This window comes from Tiliqua scincoides, chromosome 3 (genome assembly GCF_035046505.1).
Source record: "Tiliqua scincoides isolate rTilSci1 chromosome 3, rTilSci1.hap2, whole genome shotgun sequence".
NCBI classification, from domain to species: Eukaryota; Metazoa; Chordata; class Lepidosauria; order Squamata; family Scincidae; genus Tiliqua; species Tiliqua scincoides.
Genome location: NC_089823.1, coordinates 198393021 through 198409109, shown reverse-complemented (window position 1 = coordinate 198409109; position 16089 = coordinate 198393021). Strand labels below are relative to the sequence as shown.

The window sequence follows — 16089 nt, the reverse complement described above, 5'->3', positions numbered from 1 at the left end:
TCAAAACTAGAGAAAGGGCTGAATAAGGAACTTCTAGGTTCATTCTTGACTTTGAGCAGAGAATACGATACTAAAAGCATCAATGATCTTGAACATGTGCATTGTGTGTTTTGTTTTTAAGACTGACTAGCTATATCTGATTTAAAGTTTCTATGGCATAATAAATTTGAAATAAATTCCTTGCAAACTCCCAGTCTTAACAGATTGAATGTAAAAGCCTAAAATGGCAACACTGAAATTGATACGCTAGATTCATAGAGCAATCCTATGGGTGTTTACTCACATGCATGACCTACCAAATCTAATAAGAACATAAGAACAGCCCCACTGGATCACGCCATAGGCCCATCCAGTGGGGTCAATGTTATAAGATTGCAATTTTACTCATCTCATACCTGAGGATTGTTGGCTTCTACCAGTTTGCACTGCCGCAAAAACAACTTAAGGTTCCCCCAATTCATGTATGGTAAGAGCACCATAGGTTTTTCTCCTTCTTCTATACAAACATGTGTAATAGGGAGCAGATTTCTGAAAGAAATGTAATTCTGATTTATTTCTGTTTGGTCACTAGCTCTTCAACCAATACTTCCCATGTCTTAAAAAAAAAGATGCACTGTATGACATATCATTGATTTGTGCAATGACTTCAATAATTATTCCATTTCCTTCATTCAAATCCTTTAAAGCAGTGGTTCCCAAACTGGTGGGTCGTGCCCACCATGGGAACCAGAAGGAGGCCATTCCCCCTTAAGGGGAGTGGCTAAGAAACGACTGCAGTTATAGCGCCACAGCAATTGCAGCAACAGCACAATCAATGGGCTTTTAAACTTTCTTGGGGGATAGCACGGGCCATCTGGAGGGCATGGGGGGCTCCCACACTGCTCCAAGCAGCTCTCTTTGGCTATCACAGCCCATTTCCAGTTTTGTGATCACAACCCAGGTCACAACTGCTGAAGAGAGCAGTGGGGAGGCCTGCAAGCCACCTGTACTCACCAGATCACCAGCATTACCCTCTAGCTAAGTTGAAAAGCCCCTTGATCATGGTGCAGCCATGATCACTGTGGCGCTATTGCTGCCCCCACAAAGACTTACAAAGATTGTACCTGGTTTCCAACTCCCCTGCAGGAGTTTGGAAACCACTACTTTAGAGGTTAATGATATACCAAACTTTGCTCTTTAAATCAAATGTGTTGAATAGAGGTCTATAGCTATGAATTCATTTTTTTTCTAAAAAGTCGCTTATCAAAATAGTTTACAAGACGGGAGAGGACGAAAACTGGTTCACAATTCCTTAAAACTAATAACTGAGTAAAGGAACTATGGAAAGACAACTTCAAAGTATTACAGGTTTCAATGCTAAAATATACACAAGGATAATAAAAGTAATCACTCTCAGTAAAATACTGAACAATGCATTTTATCCACTAATTGAGGGACATCACATACAAGTTAGAAGAATGGCACGTCACCTGTCTCTAACTCCTGTTATCAATATTCGCAACTCAGAAAAAAAATCAAGACTGCACTTCTGTTACAAAATAGTGACCTACCAAAAAACAGCAAGATATCTTAACACTATTTTTCTCATTGATGAAAAACTTCTGAACTTCAGAGTAGTCAGGATTCACATATTACTACAAGAGAGCAAACCCTCAATAATGATTGCTTTAAAAAGTATCTTTCAAGACAGTTTGGACTTAACTGAGCTTGTCTTGTTCCTGCTTATACAGTTTGTGACCCATTTAGGACAACTGCAACCACATGAACAAGCCATTATTTTTAAAACTATCTTCACGATACAGAGAAGTTCACACTCTCAAAGTTTAGATGCATGTTGCTCCTGACTACTATAGGAAGTGCACTTCCCTCCTTTCTAAGGCTTCCATTAGGTCTTTTGAGGTTCAGGGAGGCTGCATGTGGCCTCTTTGGCCCTCAGAAAGGCACCTCTGACACCCCCACAAGGCATGCTATCCAGGGCAATTGACTGCCTTGGACCCCTTTAGCTATGCCACTGCAGCATTACTACAGTAGAGCAGTTTGTCCTCTTTCTGGGGGCACTGGGCTCAGACATGATAGTACCGCTTACTGGAGTTGCAGTGCACGGAAGGGGAGCCTAGAGGGGGCTCTTTTGGTATAGGAAGTGGCAGCAACTAGTGTGGCTTCATCCTTATCTGGGCAGTGTTGGGGGAATTCAGTTACAAAATGAAACAGACAGCTGGCTTACACTGATGAGAAAAGTAGTACTGGATGGCCTCAGAGGATCACAGCTTCACAGAGGCAAACAAGTCTGACAAAACTCAAAGCAAGTTGTTAGTTGGAGTCTTTGGGAGACCAAAGATTCAAGAAACTCAATACCTGCAATGAGCAAAAGGGCTCCCTACTTGAAATTTTGTGAGGGAGAGGGGAGAGTAGAGCCTAAGAAGGCCTGTTAAGCTGCTCTGTGTGTTGAGAGAGCATGTAGAGCAGTGGTTCCCAAACTTTTTAGCACCAGGACCCACTTTGTAAAAATGCCACTCTGTCAAAACCCACCTAAGTTTACCAGACTTTTTAAGAAGGAGAACTAGAAAGAAATATTTTATTTATATATTTATAAGTAATAATAACCAGAAAAAGACCCTCAAACATTTATCTCCCTACATTTATACATGCTTGCAAACTGTAGGAGCTAAGCTCTTTTGCAGGGTAATTAGCGGCTACAGTATCTCATTTTTTAATAGCCTCAGGGCTTGAGGCAAGTAATTACCGGTATTTTCATCACCCTTTGTAGTTGGCAACCTTCAGTCTCGAAAGATTATGGTATCGCGCTCTGAATGGTGGTTCTGGAACAGCGTCTAGTGTGGCTGAAAAGGCCGATTCAGGAGTGACAATCCCTTCCATGCTGGGAGCAAGTGCAGTCTGTCCCTGGTCTGCCTTCCTGGCTATGGGCCTTCCTTCTTTGCCTCTTTGCCTCAGTCTGTTGGCCAAGTGTCTCTTCAAACTGGGAAAGGCCATGCCACTCAGAGGCCAGGGTTTCCCACCTGTTGAGGTACACTCATAAGGCCTTCAGATCCTTCTTGCAGATGTCCTTGTATTGCAGCTGTGGTCTACCTGTAGGGCGCTTTCCCTGCATGAGTTCTCCATAGAGGAGATCCTTTGGGATCTGGCCATCATCCATTCTCACAACATGACCGATCCAACGCAGGCGTCTCTGTTTCAGCAGTGCATACATGCTAGGGATTCTAGCTTGTTCCAGGACTGTGCTGTTGGCAACACAATCACCCTTTGGCAACCCACCAAAAATCAAGACCCGATCCACAGTTTGAGAACCACTGGTGCAGAGACCACAGGGGTACCACTAGCTTCAGTGCCTATGCATTAGCAAGGAAGGAGGTGGATAAGATGTTAATCCTTTCACACTTGTGCCCTACAACCCACCTCTGACATAATCCTTTAATATATGGGAAACTTAAAGAGGACCTTAATCTAAGATCACTAGAAAACATTTGCATAAGAACACTACGAAAAGTTTCAAAGTTAAGAGTTCCTCAAGCACCAAAACTCAGAGAAGAACAGAACACTGGAGCAAGGCGATTTCATAGTTAGGAAGAACAGGTGCTTTCCAAAATAAATTTTGTTAAGTATAATTTCATTCAGATTTTTTGTTTTTCCCTTCATGGAACAGAAGACAGCCCATGTAGGAATTTTTCAGGTGGTTTCCAATCCAAGCACTGACCAGCATCAGACCAGCTTAGCTTAAGCAAGATTGCTCCATTATGAGCCTTCATGACATATAAAGAGTAGCACTAAAGGTCTATCTAATTCAGCACCTAATTTTCCACAGAAGTTCTGTAACTCGAATTTGAACCTCTGCAAAAATCCATTTCCTATACTGAACTTTCTCCTTTGTGTGATTAGTCATTCTACATATGCTGAAAGTTCAGAATTTATGGCCAACTCATGCAAGATTTGCATCTCAGAGGTGTTTTGCTAATATGGGGCACTCTCAGGAGTTGTCGACTGGTAAAAAATAATGGCACATGACACATTAAGCTGACATTGTGAAGTTCAAAATACAGAAAAAAAAGGAACAGACAAACTTAAGGAGGGAACAAGCAGAGAGGCAAAGAAGAAAATTTAAGAGATTTGTTACCAGTGCTCATCAGTTTTAAGAGTTGGTCTACAAATTCAGCCTAGAGTATTTCTTCATCCAACTGATGATGGCACTGAAGCCTGATAAAAATTGGAATTTAACTCCTTTTTGCCCAATGGCAACATTTGATGTACCTCTGAACATGTACCACGTTCAGAGGTACATGGACCCATGAAATCTTACGTTCATCTTAATCTGAAGAAAGCGTATTCCTTGTTTAGCAGATACCTTGCTGCATTGTTCCCAAACAAACTGAATCTCTTTTCAGTTACATTACAGGTAATTTCATATATTACTTGAGAAGTCTTATGCGAAACATATGGAAGTATATTTCTTATTCTTCATGTTTATGCCTTAGCAACCTCTAAGAAAAAGACACACCTGAAGTCTAAAGCAGAAAAAGTGTCTTTTTTTCCTATAGCAGAACTAATAAAGTTTTCCAATAGCAGGACTATTAAAGTTTTCTGCTTACATTAAAGTCTGTTGCCTAGATGAAATTCCACTCCCCAAAATAATTTCATTCTCAAGCAAAAAGAAGTTCTAACCTGTGATGAAGGCCCCTGAGCTTACAGCTTTCGGTTAACATCATAGTCACTTGAACTTCAGAGGCTTGATCTAAAAAGTCAAACATTTGTATGAATATAGCTATAACTACAAAAGCAAACAAATCTCAAAATCCATGAAAAAAAATCAGCACCACTATTAAAGGCATCTGATGAACAAATGAAGGCACTGCTATAGACATCCTCAACTATTCAGAAGTGTATCATTTCATCTATTTATTCGGGGGGCACACTATCCAGGGTAGTGTTAGAGTAAATGTGAGTGGCTTGATTAAAAGCAACCTTACGTATAAACATCACCAGTTAGAATATGTTGTGACCTAGCTAGAACACCAATTGCAACAATACAGGCTTGCCTCCTTATCTGTTCTGTTACCTCCCCACCACACCTATGGATAGGTGAAACTGTGGATTTGGGCAAATGCCTGTCCCTGTGGTCTGGGGAACCTCTACCCTCACATCCAGATGGGGTGGGTGCAGGGGGATATGCAAGGACGCCGGAACTGATCCGCGGATAAGTGAATCCATGGATATGCCCCCCCCCACCGTATTTCCTTACATATATTATCTTTCTAAGGGTTACATGGACATTTTCTGGGTTGAGTTCACTGTATAACTGTGAACTTACCTGGGTCACGGCACCCCCAAAGCCTCTTCTTTCTGGTTCAGCTGGGTGCTGCCATCTTGGATCTTGCAAAATCTTGTGAAATTCAAGATGGTGGAGTTCAAATCTCATGAGATTTAGGTGCTACCATCTTGGATCTCGAAGGATTCAAGAGAAGGGTACCCAGGGAAACAGGTAGAAGGGGCCACTGGGGACATCCCGTGGCACCCGTGACTGTGCTGTGATGTCTTAAGGCAGTGTTTCTCAAACGTTTTAGCACTGGGACCCACTTTTTAGAACAACATTCTGTTGGGACCCACCAGGAGTGGTGTCATTAACCTGAAAGTGATGTCATGGTCAGAAGTGACATTACCAAGCAGGAAAATTTTTAACACCCCCAATACAACAAAATTCAATCTAATTAAGTTAGTAAATTAAAAGTTTGCAATAAGTGTAAGGTCAAAAATTTATTTAAAATAAAGAACCACTCTCCAGGTCATCCCAAGCAGTTGCTGATCTGTTTAAAAAAATTCCCCAAACATCCAAAAGGTTGCAATCCTACCACACTTACCAAGGAGTAAGCCCCATTGAGTATCATTGTTAGAAGCATATACATAATAGCCTGCTAAAAGTACAGATCTGTAACATTTCACAAATGCATACATATACCGTTAGTATAAATTCTAATATATTAAAAATAAAATACAGATTAAAATGACTGGAGAACCACTGGAAATTGGCTCACAACCCACCTAGTGGGTCCCAAAACACAGTTTGAGATACACTGTCCTAAGGTGTCACAACGTACATTTTGGGAACCCTGCTGTATAAGCACCCCTGGGACTTCTTGGCAGATCATGTTAAGATACAACCTATTACTCCGGATGATATGGCCTTCCACAAAGCATGCACTGCTATCACTCTAATTTACAGAATGCCCACATCATTAAAATTCAAGGCCCCAATATTAGTTTACAATTCCAGTTTGATCCTCTCTCCTATGTAATCACTTCGTACAAAGTGAACAAATCATGCATCACTAAACCACATCCATTAAATGGCACAATTGCACTTTATATACACAAGTGCAACAGAAGAGTGTTTCTATTGGAGATGCAAGAGTCAGTGTTCCATCGATAGATTATTTGTACTAAGCTAGTCAACTGTCCAGGTTTATTTGACAAATCTATTTCTTTAACTTCTTAGGCATGAACTGCTGAAAGGATGATTGACTTGCATTCAAGTATATACGGAAATTCAAATCTTATCTTGTAAAACAGTTCCAACATTCGTATTGTGCTCTCTTATCAATATAATTTCCTTGTTTCTTATAAATCAACCCATTTCTCCAACAAAACAAATTATATAAGTTTAACCCATACTCAGCAGAATACAATGCATAACTAAACCTGCAATTAGTTACACTACAAACATTCCAGTGTGCTTTCACTAAGAAAAGATAGTGGAAAAAACTAACATACAAGTATTCAAAAAAGTTAACACAGAGAAATGTCCCATCCTTATTATGATAATTTAGTATAAGTTGAAACACTCAAAACAAAAATTGCAGCATAGCGGAGGAACAGGCTAAAGCAGCAGCACAGGCCCAACATGCTTCTTCTTGGTCGAAGTGTCCAACCTTATCTCAATAGCTGGGAGACAGTCCCACAGGGATGAAGCTGCATCATACCATATTACACTGTTTGTCCTTCTACTCAAATATTCTCCACTCTGAACAGGTAGCAGCTCTATAAAGTGTCAGGCAGAGATATTTGCTAACCTTTACTATAAGCTCCCTTAACTGAAGGTGCCAGCTTGGGACCTTGTGCACGCAAGCACTGAGCTGTGGCCCCTAGGGCTCTACGGTAAACATAAGAAGGTGCCTGTTCCTTTTACAGATTTGGAGCAGTGGGAAAAAGACTGCATAGACTTCAAATCAGTGGCTTCAACACTCGGTGTATTAAAAAAGTGTATCATCATGCCCCTTAACACATTGGGGTGTGTAATTCCCTTCTTTTCAGAGTTATCTACTCCACTATCCAATTCTGATTAGCATTTCCTACTGCCATCCCCACCTTCACTCGCAATTTAGACCAGCATCTCCCAAACTGTTGTGGGTCACAACTCAATGTGCGGAGAGCTCAACACGACGCTCCTTATAGCATCACAATGCCTTACTGGGAGGCCACTTCCACGTTGCGCCGAGCCCACGACCCACTCTATTGGCCTCCACAGGCCCCAGAATGCTCCTTGGAAGTAACCTCAAGCAACTTCTGGTTTGCAGATGCAACCTTCGGTTTGACTGGAAGTAGTTTCTATGGGGCATTTTGGGGCCTGCAGAGGCCAACAGAGTAAGTCACGGGCCTGGTGCAATCCAGAAGCAGCCTCTGGGGCTTTCCAATAAGGCAGTGTTCCTCAAACTGTGGTTTGGGACCCACTAGGTGGGTCACAAGCCAATTTCAGGTGGGTCCCTATTCATTTCAAGGTGTATTTTATTTTTAATATATTAGACTTGATGCTACCATGATATGTGATTGCATTTGGGGAAATGTTACAGATCTGTACTTTTAACAGGTTTCTAAATATATATGCTTTGAACAATGACAGTAAATGGGACCCACTCCTGGGTAAGTGTGGGTAGGATTGCAGCCTAGGATTGTTAAACATTTTCCTGCTTGATGATGTCACTTGTGGTCATGACTTCACTTCTGGTGGGTCCAGACAGATTTACATTTTTAAAAGGGGGTCCTGGTGCTAAAAGTTTGAGAACCACTGCAATAAGGCATTGTGGCACTACAGGGAGCTTCATGTCGGGCCCAGTGCACATGAAGTTGCAACTCACCATGGAGGAGAAGTGTGTCACGGTGCTGAAAAGTTCAGGAACCATTGATTTAGAGTCTAAATTTTTTGTCCCCTTTTCCTGCTTTTCAGATCACCTGTGATGCAGAGTCAACCTCCTACTAGAACTTACACAGATTGTGCTCTCTTCCGCCATGCTGCGACTCCCTAAAGCTCATTTACTCTATAGTCTTTTGCATGCACATTAACTCGCTGCCACAGTCCCTCTCAGTCTCTGGACTCTCTATTTGGATAAAAAGGCTTATGTGACACATACCTAATTCAGTAAACTGAAGCCAAAGTGATGTCATTTATAATGACTGCACTATGGAACAAACTTTGTCCAATCATAATGTATCTACACATCTAAGAGAGTACCACAGACTGTCTCATAAGGGTATACCCTAAGGAGTGGGCACAGAAAGATGCTTGTGACAGTGAAATTTCCTGCTGCCTCCTTGGCACAACAGCCTTCTGCACCTGACAAAAACCTACTCCAGGGTGGAACAGAATTGAAAGACCTCTGAAACAGGATGGTTAGGGGAAGAGAGAGCTACAAAATTAAGGTGAGAGCAGTGAAAATCCCCCTCCCAAATAGAAGTGCCTCCCATTTACAGAACAAGAATTTAGGATACAAGCCATAATCTGCCTAAAAATTAAAAATGAATAAAACTCACAATAAAACCTACCCTTTACAGTTTTGACAAACATTTGCTTTTCCTTACTAGGATCTTTTTCCTCTACTAGTGTTCCATGGAAGATTCGTCCAAAAGTGCCTGAGAATAACAGCAATGAAGAATATTAGGTCAACAGAAATTTGCACATGTTCCAGAGCTCTAGGGGCCAGATTATTATCCAGTGTACAAAAAACACAATGCACATGTTCAAGAACCCAACCAGATTCAATAACCCAACCATGAATCAAAGTGCACAAGGAAGAGGGGAAGGTAGCAAGGCAAATGCGTTGAGTAAATAAAGAACTATGAGGAAAAAAATTTTAAGTCAAGCATTATGTTACAACAAGACATACAGGACAATAAAATATAGTATGTTACTACTGGAGCCAGGGCCTGACCAGTCCTCACAGAAAGCCACTCACTGCTACCATCTTGTATATCACCCACTATGCTACCCAGGTGACTTCTATAGTGATATTTTTATGCCTACAGTAGCTATCTACTCTATTCAGGAATGCTTTGTAAAGGAAAAAAGATGACTTTTCCCAGACTCCAGGGGTTTTCCTGAACTATAGCAACAAAATGCCCAGATTCACAGATTATAACCAGTATCAAACTTCTAGCACTGCTCAAGCAGCAGGGGAAGTCTTCAAGGAACGGGAACAAAAAAAGAGACAGACCCTTTTCCCTTTCTGAAACTTCACCTTCCCCCTTCCTTATGGCCTGAAAGGAGTTAAAAGGTTCTCCTTCCAGGCTGGCTAGTGGCTCTGAACAGCACTTCTTTTTGGTGTTTAGGATACACTGCAACATTTTATTGCATATGTCGCTTCTTTATAAAAAGAAAACAAGGGGATTTGTTTTATCTTATGACAGAACTGCTCTGCCCAAGAGCTAACTAAAGGGGCCCCCCATATCCACAGATCCTGTATCCATAGTTTCACATCTGCAGATCAAGTTCATGGGACTCCTGTGCCGCCTCCCCCCCCCCCCACTGGGCTCAGGAGGGTGGAGGGCTTTCCTTCATATCCACAGTTTCACCTAACCGTGGGGGTTTTGGAATGGAACCCCCACAAATATGGGGGCATGCCTGTACCAGACCACACTTTTGAAAGGTTCTTCACCTTTAGTTGTCTTTCAGACAAAGATGCGAGTAAAAAGATACAAACACTTCAACAAGCAAGAATTTTACATTGTTTACTTTGTTTTCTTGTGTGAGATGGATTAACAATATAAGAGGAGCAGAAAGCAGGAGCACTGGAAAATATGTCCCCCTAAAAAAGTTTATTTACATGTTTTAGCGGACAGATAAACAACTAAAATGTATCATTGTTTAGGAAATATACATAAAATGCAAACTGAAAATTTTATTCAAATCGGGTTTTTTCCTTGACAATATAAATCAGCAAACTTTCCTTATTACCAACCACTAGAAATCTATTTAGTGAATGGACAGCATATTATGTGCATAATAATGTATATGAGCAACTATTAATACCTTCTTGAAGTACATCTTTTAGTGTTATCCTTTCTCTGGAGATTGCTATGTCCTTTACTTTAGCCTTTGCCTCCATCAGAGTTACACTTTTAAGGTCATTCTTCTCTATTCGTAAAGTAGGATAACCTGAGGAGCCAGCAGAGCCAAACAATACCAATATAAATACCAAATGTAAAAATCCTTGGTAACCATGTACAAGCAAATTGTTTTTCAGGAAATGAAAATATTTTGCAATTAAAATGAAACAATAAATACAGTACACAAGAAACCCATGCTAGTGGGTAGCACCTCACAAATATTTACCATTCTGCTATAAAACAAATGCAAGATGCACTAGAAAAATCATTATCTTTTCAGTAATTGTTGAACACCACAATTAAGGTTGCTCTTTGTAACAGCTAGCTAAGATAGCAGGCACACCACTGCCCTCTTCTGGGCTTTAGATGACATTACCTTATGCTTTAGACAAGACTATATGCTAAGTTTAGATTACATTACTCTACATATGAATATTTGTACTGGCGAATTAAGCATTTTTGGAACTACTCTGGTTCCTAGTGAAATGGGTTCCTTTCAGAAAGGCTTTCTTCCTTTACGTGGAGTGTTAAATGTGCTTGCAACCTGTTCTTCTGGAACACCTGCAGCATTAAGCTAATGAAGAGCTTCTGCTTGCTCTTTAGCAGGCAACACATGTTATGAGATATTATGCAAGAGGAAGAAGTACTTGTAACTCAGTTTGTCCCAACCATCTCAAAAAGTCCCAGTTACAAAGAACCACTCTTTACTTCAAGAATCCTTGTCTGACTGATGCAAGGATGGCTAGCAGTTAGTATTTGATATGTTTGGACAATCCACGTTACTAAGTCTTCTTGTGTCTCTGTGAACCAGCAGTCGGTCTCAGTACAGCTATAGCTACTGAGATATGTTGGGGGTGCCACATCAGTGACACAGCACAAAGCCCTAAAAATGGGATCTTATGAGTAATCAAAAACCAGGGCTGGGCATCATCACTTTAATCTGGTCTCAGTAAGCAATAAAAATCTGGGGAAGGCCCCTGCTTTAAAAAGCACAAGAATTTTGTGCTTTAAGAATATGGGGGAACAAAGAATGGTAGAACAGTCAGATTTTGCTTTAAATTCAGATGAGTGAGCATAAATGGGCTAACTGAAGTCATGAGAAGGTAATCTGTCTTGTTAGCAGGTCACAAGTGAGCAATTTAGCCTTGCTCTTATTGTATAAGTATTTTGCTTCAGGAACAGCTACAGGAAGTTTGGAGTGTCTTGACCTCTTACCCTTTGAGAATGCCCATCACAGGTATGGCAGAAATGTTAGGAATGCAACTTTAATGGACCATGGTCTCAAAACCCGGACAATTTTTATTTTAAAGATAGCCAAACAGACCACAAAAGCCTTAGAATGTATGGCACACAGAATACTTCAATCCTGTAATTAGATTAACACTTACTAGTAATTGGTGTTGCATTGTTAGGCGTATCAGCCCTCAGATACTGTGTTGTTTGAGTTGAAGGTTGGGATAAGCCTTGAGAACTACTGCTGTCACTAACGCTGTTTTGAAAAACAAAGATATTGTATTCATGGTCACTTCTAAAAGCACTTTTCATGTCTTCTCCAAATTCAACCCTCTCACCTTTACAGAGGATGAGACACACATTACTTAGCTATGGTGATACAACTGCATTTAACACCAACTAACAGGACCACTCTTCTCTCCAAAATTCAACTTATCAATGCTATCAAAGATATCAAAGACTTTTCATAGCACCTTAAAATTAAACCAGTGCATCCAACAACATTTTGGGGTAAAAGTTTGCAAACAATCTACAGTGGGCACAGTTCTACCTATGTTATTTTAAATCTTGTTTAAAAAGGAAAGAGGAAAACAAAATCCACAGCATACTCTTCTTTCTTTGTAAGTACTTTCACTGTAAAGATTTTCATTTATCTACACTGCACATATTAATTCAAGACCATCCATCTATACCAAGATTTCCAATATCAGATCTGGGAATGGGGGGATTAAGTCCCTTGTGGAAGCAAGGTCTACCCTCCCCCCCATTTTACCCAATGGGTAGGCCATCCCTCTGCTTTTGAGTTCAAGGGACAAAGAACCAGATGAATTTGACTTGGATGCCTAAGGAGTTTCAAGAGGTTAGACTGATTTTGGATTTCTCCTTCTGGTAAGACAGAGATCCAGAAGAGCCCTCTTTCTCAGGTATGCTCCTGTGGGCTTTAGGGGAAAAACGCTCTTCAGGACTCTTGGAGGACAAAGCACGGCTCAGGGAGAGTTGCACTCCTTTGTGTGAGATGAGTTGCCTAACAGATAGTGCATCCCCATGATTTCAAGGCACATGCATTACACATTCCCTTTCACAGTGTTTGTGTGCTACATTTCTACGAACTACTGTGAATATGGGTCCTAAAGAACAGAAAAGGAAACAGTCATGGGAAAACATGAGAATTGCTCATAGTGTGCAAACTTGAGGTAATAAACTTCACTATGTGATGCTAGAACTTTGGAAACATTTACATCACCAACTTTAACACATTACTGATGTTGTATAATGTTGTTTACTCTATTTTACTGAGTCATACAACCAAGTTTCCTTATGCTAGTAAGCATTATGGGTGATTTTGCAGTGACTCTAGAATGGCTTTGGAATGAGTTAGAATTTCTCCATTGAATTTAATGTAATAATTGTACTCATCCAGATTTTTACTATAAGAGCTGTTTTCAGGAACAGATTAGGCACATATAAAGAGGGGAAAGATGTATAAATGATAAAATACAAAAATCTAAGTCTTTGGGATTTACTTTAAATTAAGTACTTTAACTTAGTTCATTTGAGGTTCAATTTCTTTGTGATTAATTTTTAAAAGTGTAGATGTAAAAAAAAAATATGTTTTATCAAGTATTTTTCAAGAGCTCAGCTGGTGATGTGCTCAACAGGACCTCATGGGTAACAAGGGAAGAGCGTCTGTGTCGGGCGCTGAGCCCCACATGAATGCTCTGGATCCTCTGGAGCGGAGCTCCACCGGATCAGCCTCCCTCCCTCCCCCGGCACACCTCCTGCCTGCCCTCTCCCCACCATGCCTCTTCCCTGCCCCACTTACCTTACTGCAGCACAGTGGTCCGTTTGACCAGCGCTGGGCTAGCACAGGCACTCGCCTCGTAAACGTGCCGCACCAGCAGTAAGCTGGCATGTCAAGCCCAAGACTGGGCTCTCAATCAGTGATGCAAATGCAAGAATTTGGTAGCCAATAGCAGTGCGTTTAACATCATGGCTGAGTGTACGAGAGAATGATTTAACCAATGTGAACACTAATGCAAACGCAACCATGTAGGTAGCATCTTTTAACAGTAGCAGTGCTTTTAACACTGTAGCTGGGTGCACCAGGGTAAAAGCCTTGTAATTTGTGTTTAATTACAACATTATGTAACCAAGACCAAAACAGAAGACCCCCAAAGACTGACACTTTTAACATCAACTTTTAGAGCACTGGTTCCCAACCTGTGGTCTATGGACCACAGATGGTCCGTGAGACCCTGAGAAGTGGTCCGCAAGGTCTCAGGGAAAAAAAATCACCTTTGATGACTTCCAGTGTCTTGCCAAGTAAGCAATCTCCTAGGGACCATCAAAGACAGCAGAGAATGGACTGCCCACAGTCACTGAAGTGTCAGCTGTGGCTGGTGCATTTTTCGTCCTTTTTGATAGTCCATGGGGAGTGCTTGGGAGATGGACCACCAGAGAGGGTGGAGACCAGACCACCCACAGCAGTATGTAGTCCACGACAATTCCAATTATTGCCTCAGTGGTCCGTGAGCTTCTAAAGGTTGGGAACCACTGTTTTAGAGAGAGAAATCTCTTAGTTCTGTGGCAGAAACTTCCACTTTCAAGGTCTGGGAACAAATTACCAAAGCACAATGAATGATTTGATTCACATTACAATATTTTCCTAATATAATGGTGTCTCCAGAATGGATTACCATTATAAAGTAAGGGTCCACTGTATAAACAACTTCAAAGGGAGGAACCCACTAAAATTCAACATGTGCATACTGTACTGAATTTTCAGAGGTCTATATCCTTCATATGTAGACAACGATATTTATAAAGAAAACACATCACAAAACAATTTCAATCTATAAACCTCATCCAGAAGGGGGAAGAAAAATGTAAATTGAGGTTTTGTTCTTTACCTGTCTTCCAACTCTATTCTCTTCATACTGTGAAGATGCAAAGCAGCTAGTATTATTGCTACCAGGAATATGACTGCACAGCAAACTCCTACACTGATATAAAACACACGTGTAGAAGTGGTGGGAGCTGCATTTACAGGATCAACTGAAAAATGAAGTGTAAAGCATTACTACAACAAAATGGACATAATATTTGCTATTTTCAACTATACTAATAAACAGTTGTGCAAAGTATATTTTTATATTTTACTCCAGTATTTTAACTTACATAAGATATGGAAAACACTGTCAATTCTTTTAGAAGGCTAAATCTAAAATTTTGAAAACAATTACCAGTAGGATAAACACATACCACCACACCTGGGCACAAAAGCTAGATCCTGAAGCCTTCTATTTTAAGGCCAAACTAGACAATGCACTGGAAGCTTTCGTAAGGCGTAAAAGAAGCCATATGAGTGGCAATCCAGATTGGAATTATAGAGAGGCTTTAACTCTGTCCCAGTGTTGTACCAGTCTGGATTTCCCTCCCCCAGTTTGAGACCAATGGGAGCCTTCTTCCTATTGGGGCCAAGCTGCTCAAACAGCCCTTGCAGCAATTGCCCCATTCCAGACAGCCCCATTCCAAGAATTAACACTCCCCACTGCAGGTCCCAATTCAGACTGGAACTCTGACCAGTTGCTATTTACTTTTTAAAAACATAGGCACACAGACCTCAGTCACATAACAGGAGAAACATAGGGACGCATCCAAATACATATTAGAAGCAAAATAAGGGACTTATCTGAATACTGAGAACAGGGAGATGCCCTCCACTACAAAGCAACCATTAAGCTAATTAGGACAACATTAAACCAAGTTGTCAAAAACAGTGTCAGCCAAAAAGCCAACAGAAGCCTTCTGATCGTTAACAAATTCTTATGGGGATTCAAAAATTTTTACAAAAAACACCACAATGTAACACATAAAAGATACTTTCAGTAATCCTTTAAAAAAAACTACTACATGTTTATATAAAAGACACATTTACTTACAAAAAGCTTTGCTGCTGTTTTTGTCAGATATTGGTGGTTTTACTTCTAGTTCAAGCTCTAAAAAAATAGAAACAACATTACCTGTCATTTTTTCAGTTCTACATTAACCTTTGCATAGAAAAACGCTTCATTCAATCATCCAAATTGAGTCAAAAACTTTCAATTTACAGAGCAACTCAAAGCCCAATCCTAACTGCTACATTATGACAGAAGAACAGAGTTCCACTGTTGCCATCCTTATAGTTCAAGCCTGTGCATGTCTACTCAGAAGTAAGTCCTATTATAGTCAATGGCGCTTACTCCCAGGAAAGTGCGAATAGGATTGTTGCCTCAATCTCCTCTGAGATTAAGAACAGCAGGCATAGATCCAAGAAGACTCAAAGGAGAAGCAGAATATTACCACAAGGTAAGGGAACAAAAGTTACTTTGCCCTGAAGAAGCCTCACCAAGGAAGCGCACTGCCTTTGGTGTGGCTGCATTGGTGCTGGGGGAGTTATTTAGAATTGGGCTCTAAGAAATATTCAGATTATCC

General features: G+C 40.7%; 1 protein-coding gene across 6 annotated transcripts in view; it reads right to left on the bottom strand.

Moving 5' to 3' along the window:
* RYK (receptor like tyrosine kinase) overlaps nucleotides 1–16089 on the bottom strand; it is a 48302-nt gene that overhangs the window by 11847 nt on the left and 20366 nt on the right. For 2 of the 6 annotated variants that reach the window (XM_066619561.1, XM_066619568.1), the window contains 7 exons: nucleotides 15558–15614; nucleotides 14526–14670; nucleotides 11772–11872; nucleotides 10307–10441; nucleotides 8812–8910; nucleotides 4675–4744; nucleotides 396–528 (listed from right to left, as the gene is read on the bottom strand). In XM_066619561.1, the coding sequence (XP_066475658.1) occupies nucleotides 396–528; nucleotides 4675–4744; nucleotides 8812–8910; nucleotides 10307–10441; nucleotides 11772–11872; nucleotides 14526–14670; nucleotides 15558–15614 (740 nt within the window). The remainder of the gene's footprint in view (nucleotides 1–395; nucleotides 529–4674; nucleotides 4745–8811; nucleotides 8911–10306; nucleotides 10442–11771; nucleotides 11873–14525; nucleotides 14671–15557; nucleotides 15615–16089) is intronic. The other 4 variants (XM_066619563.1, XM_066619562.1, XM_066619564.1 and 1 more) reach the window with 4 other exon arrangements.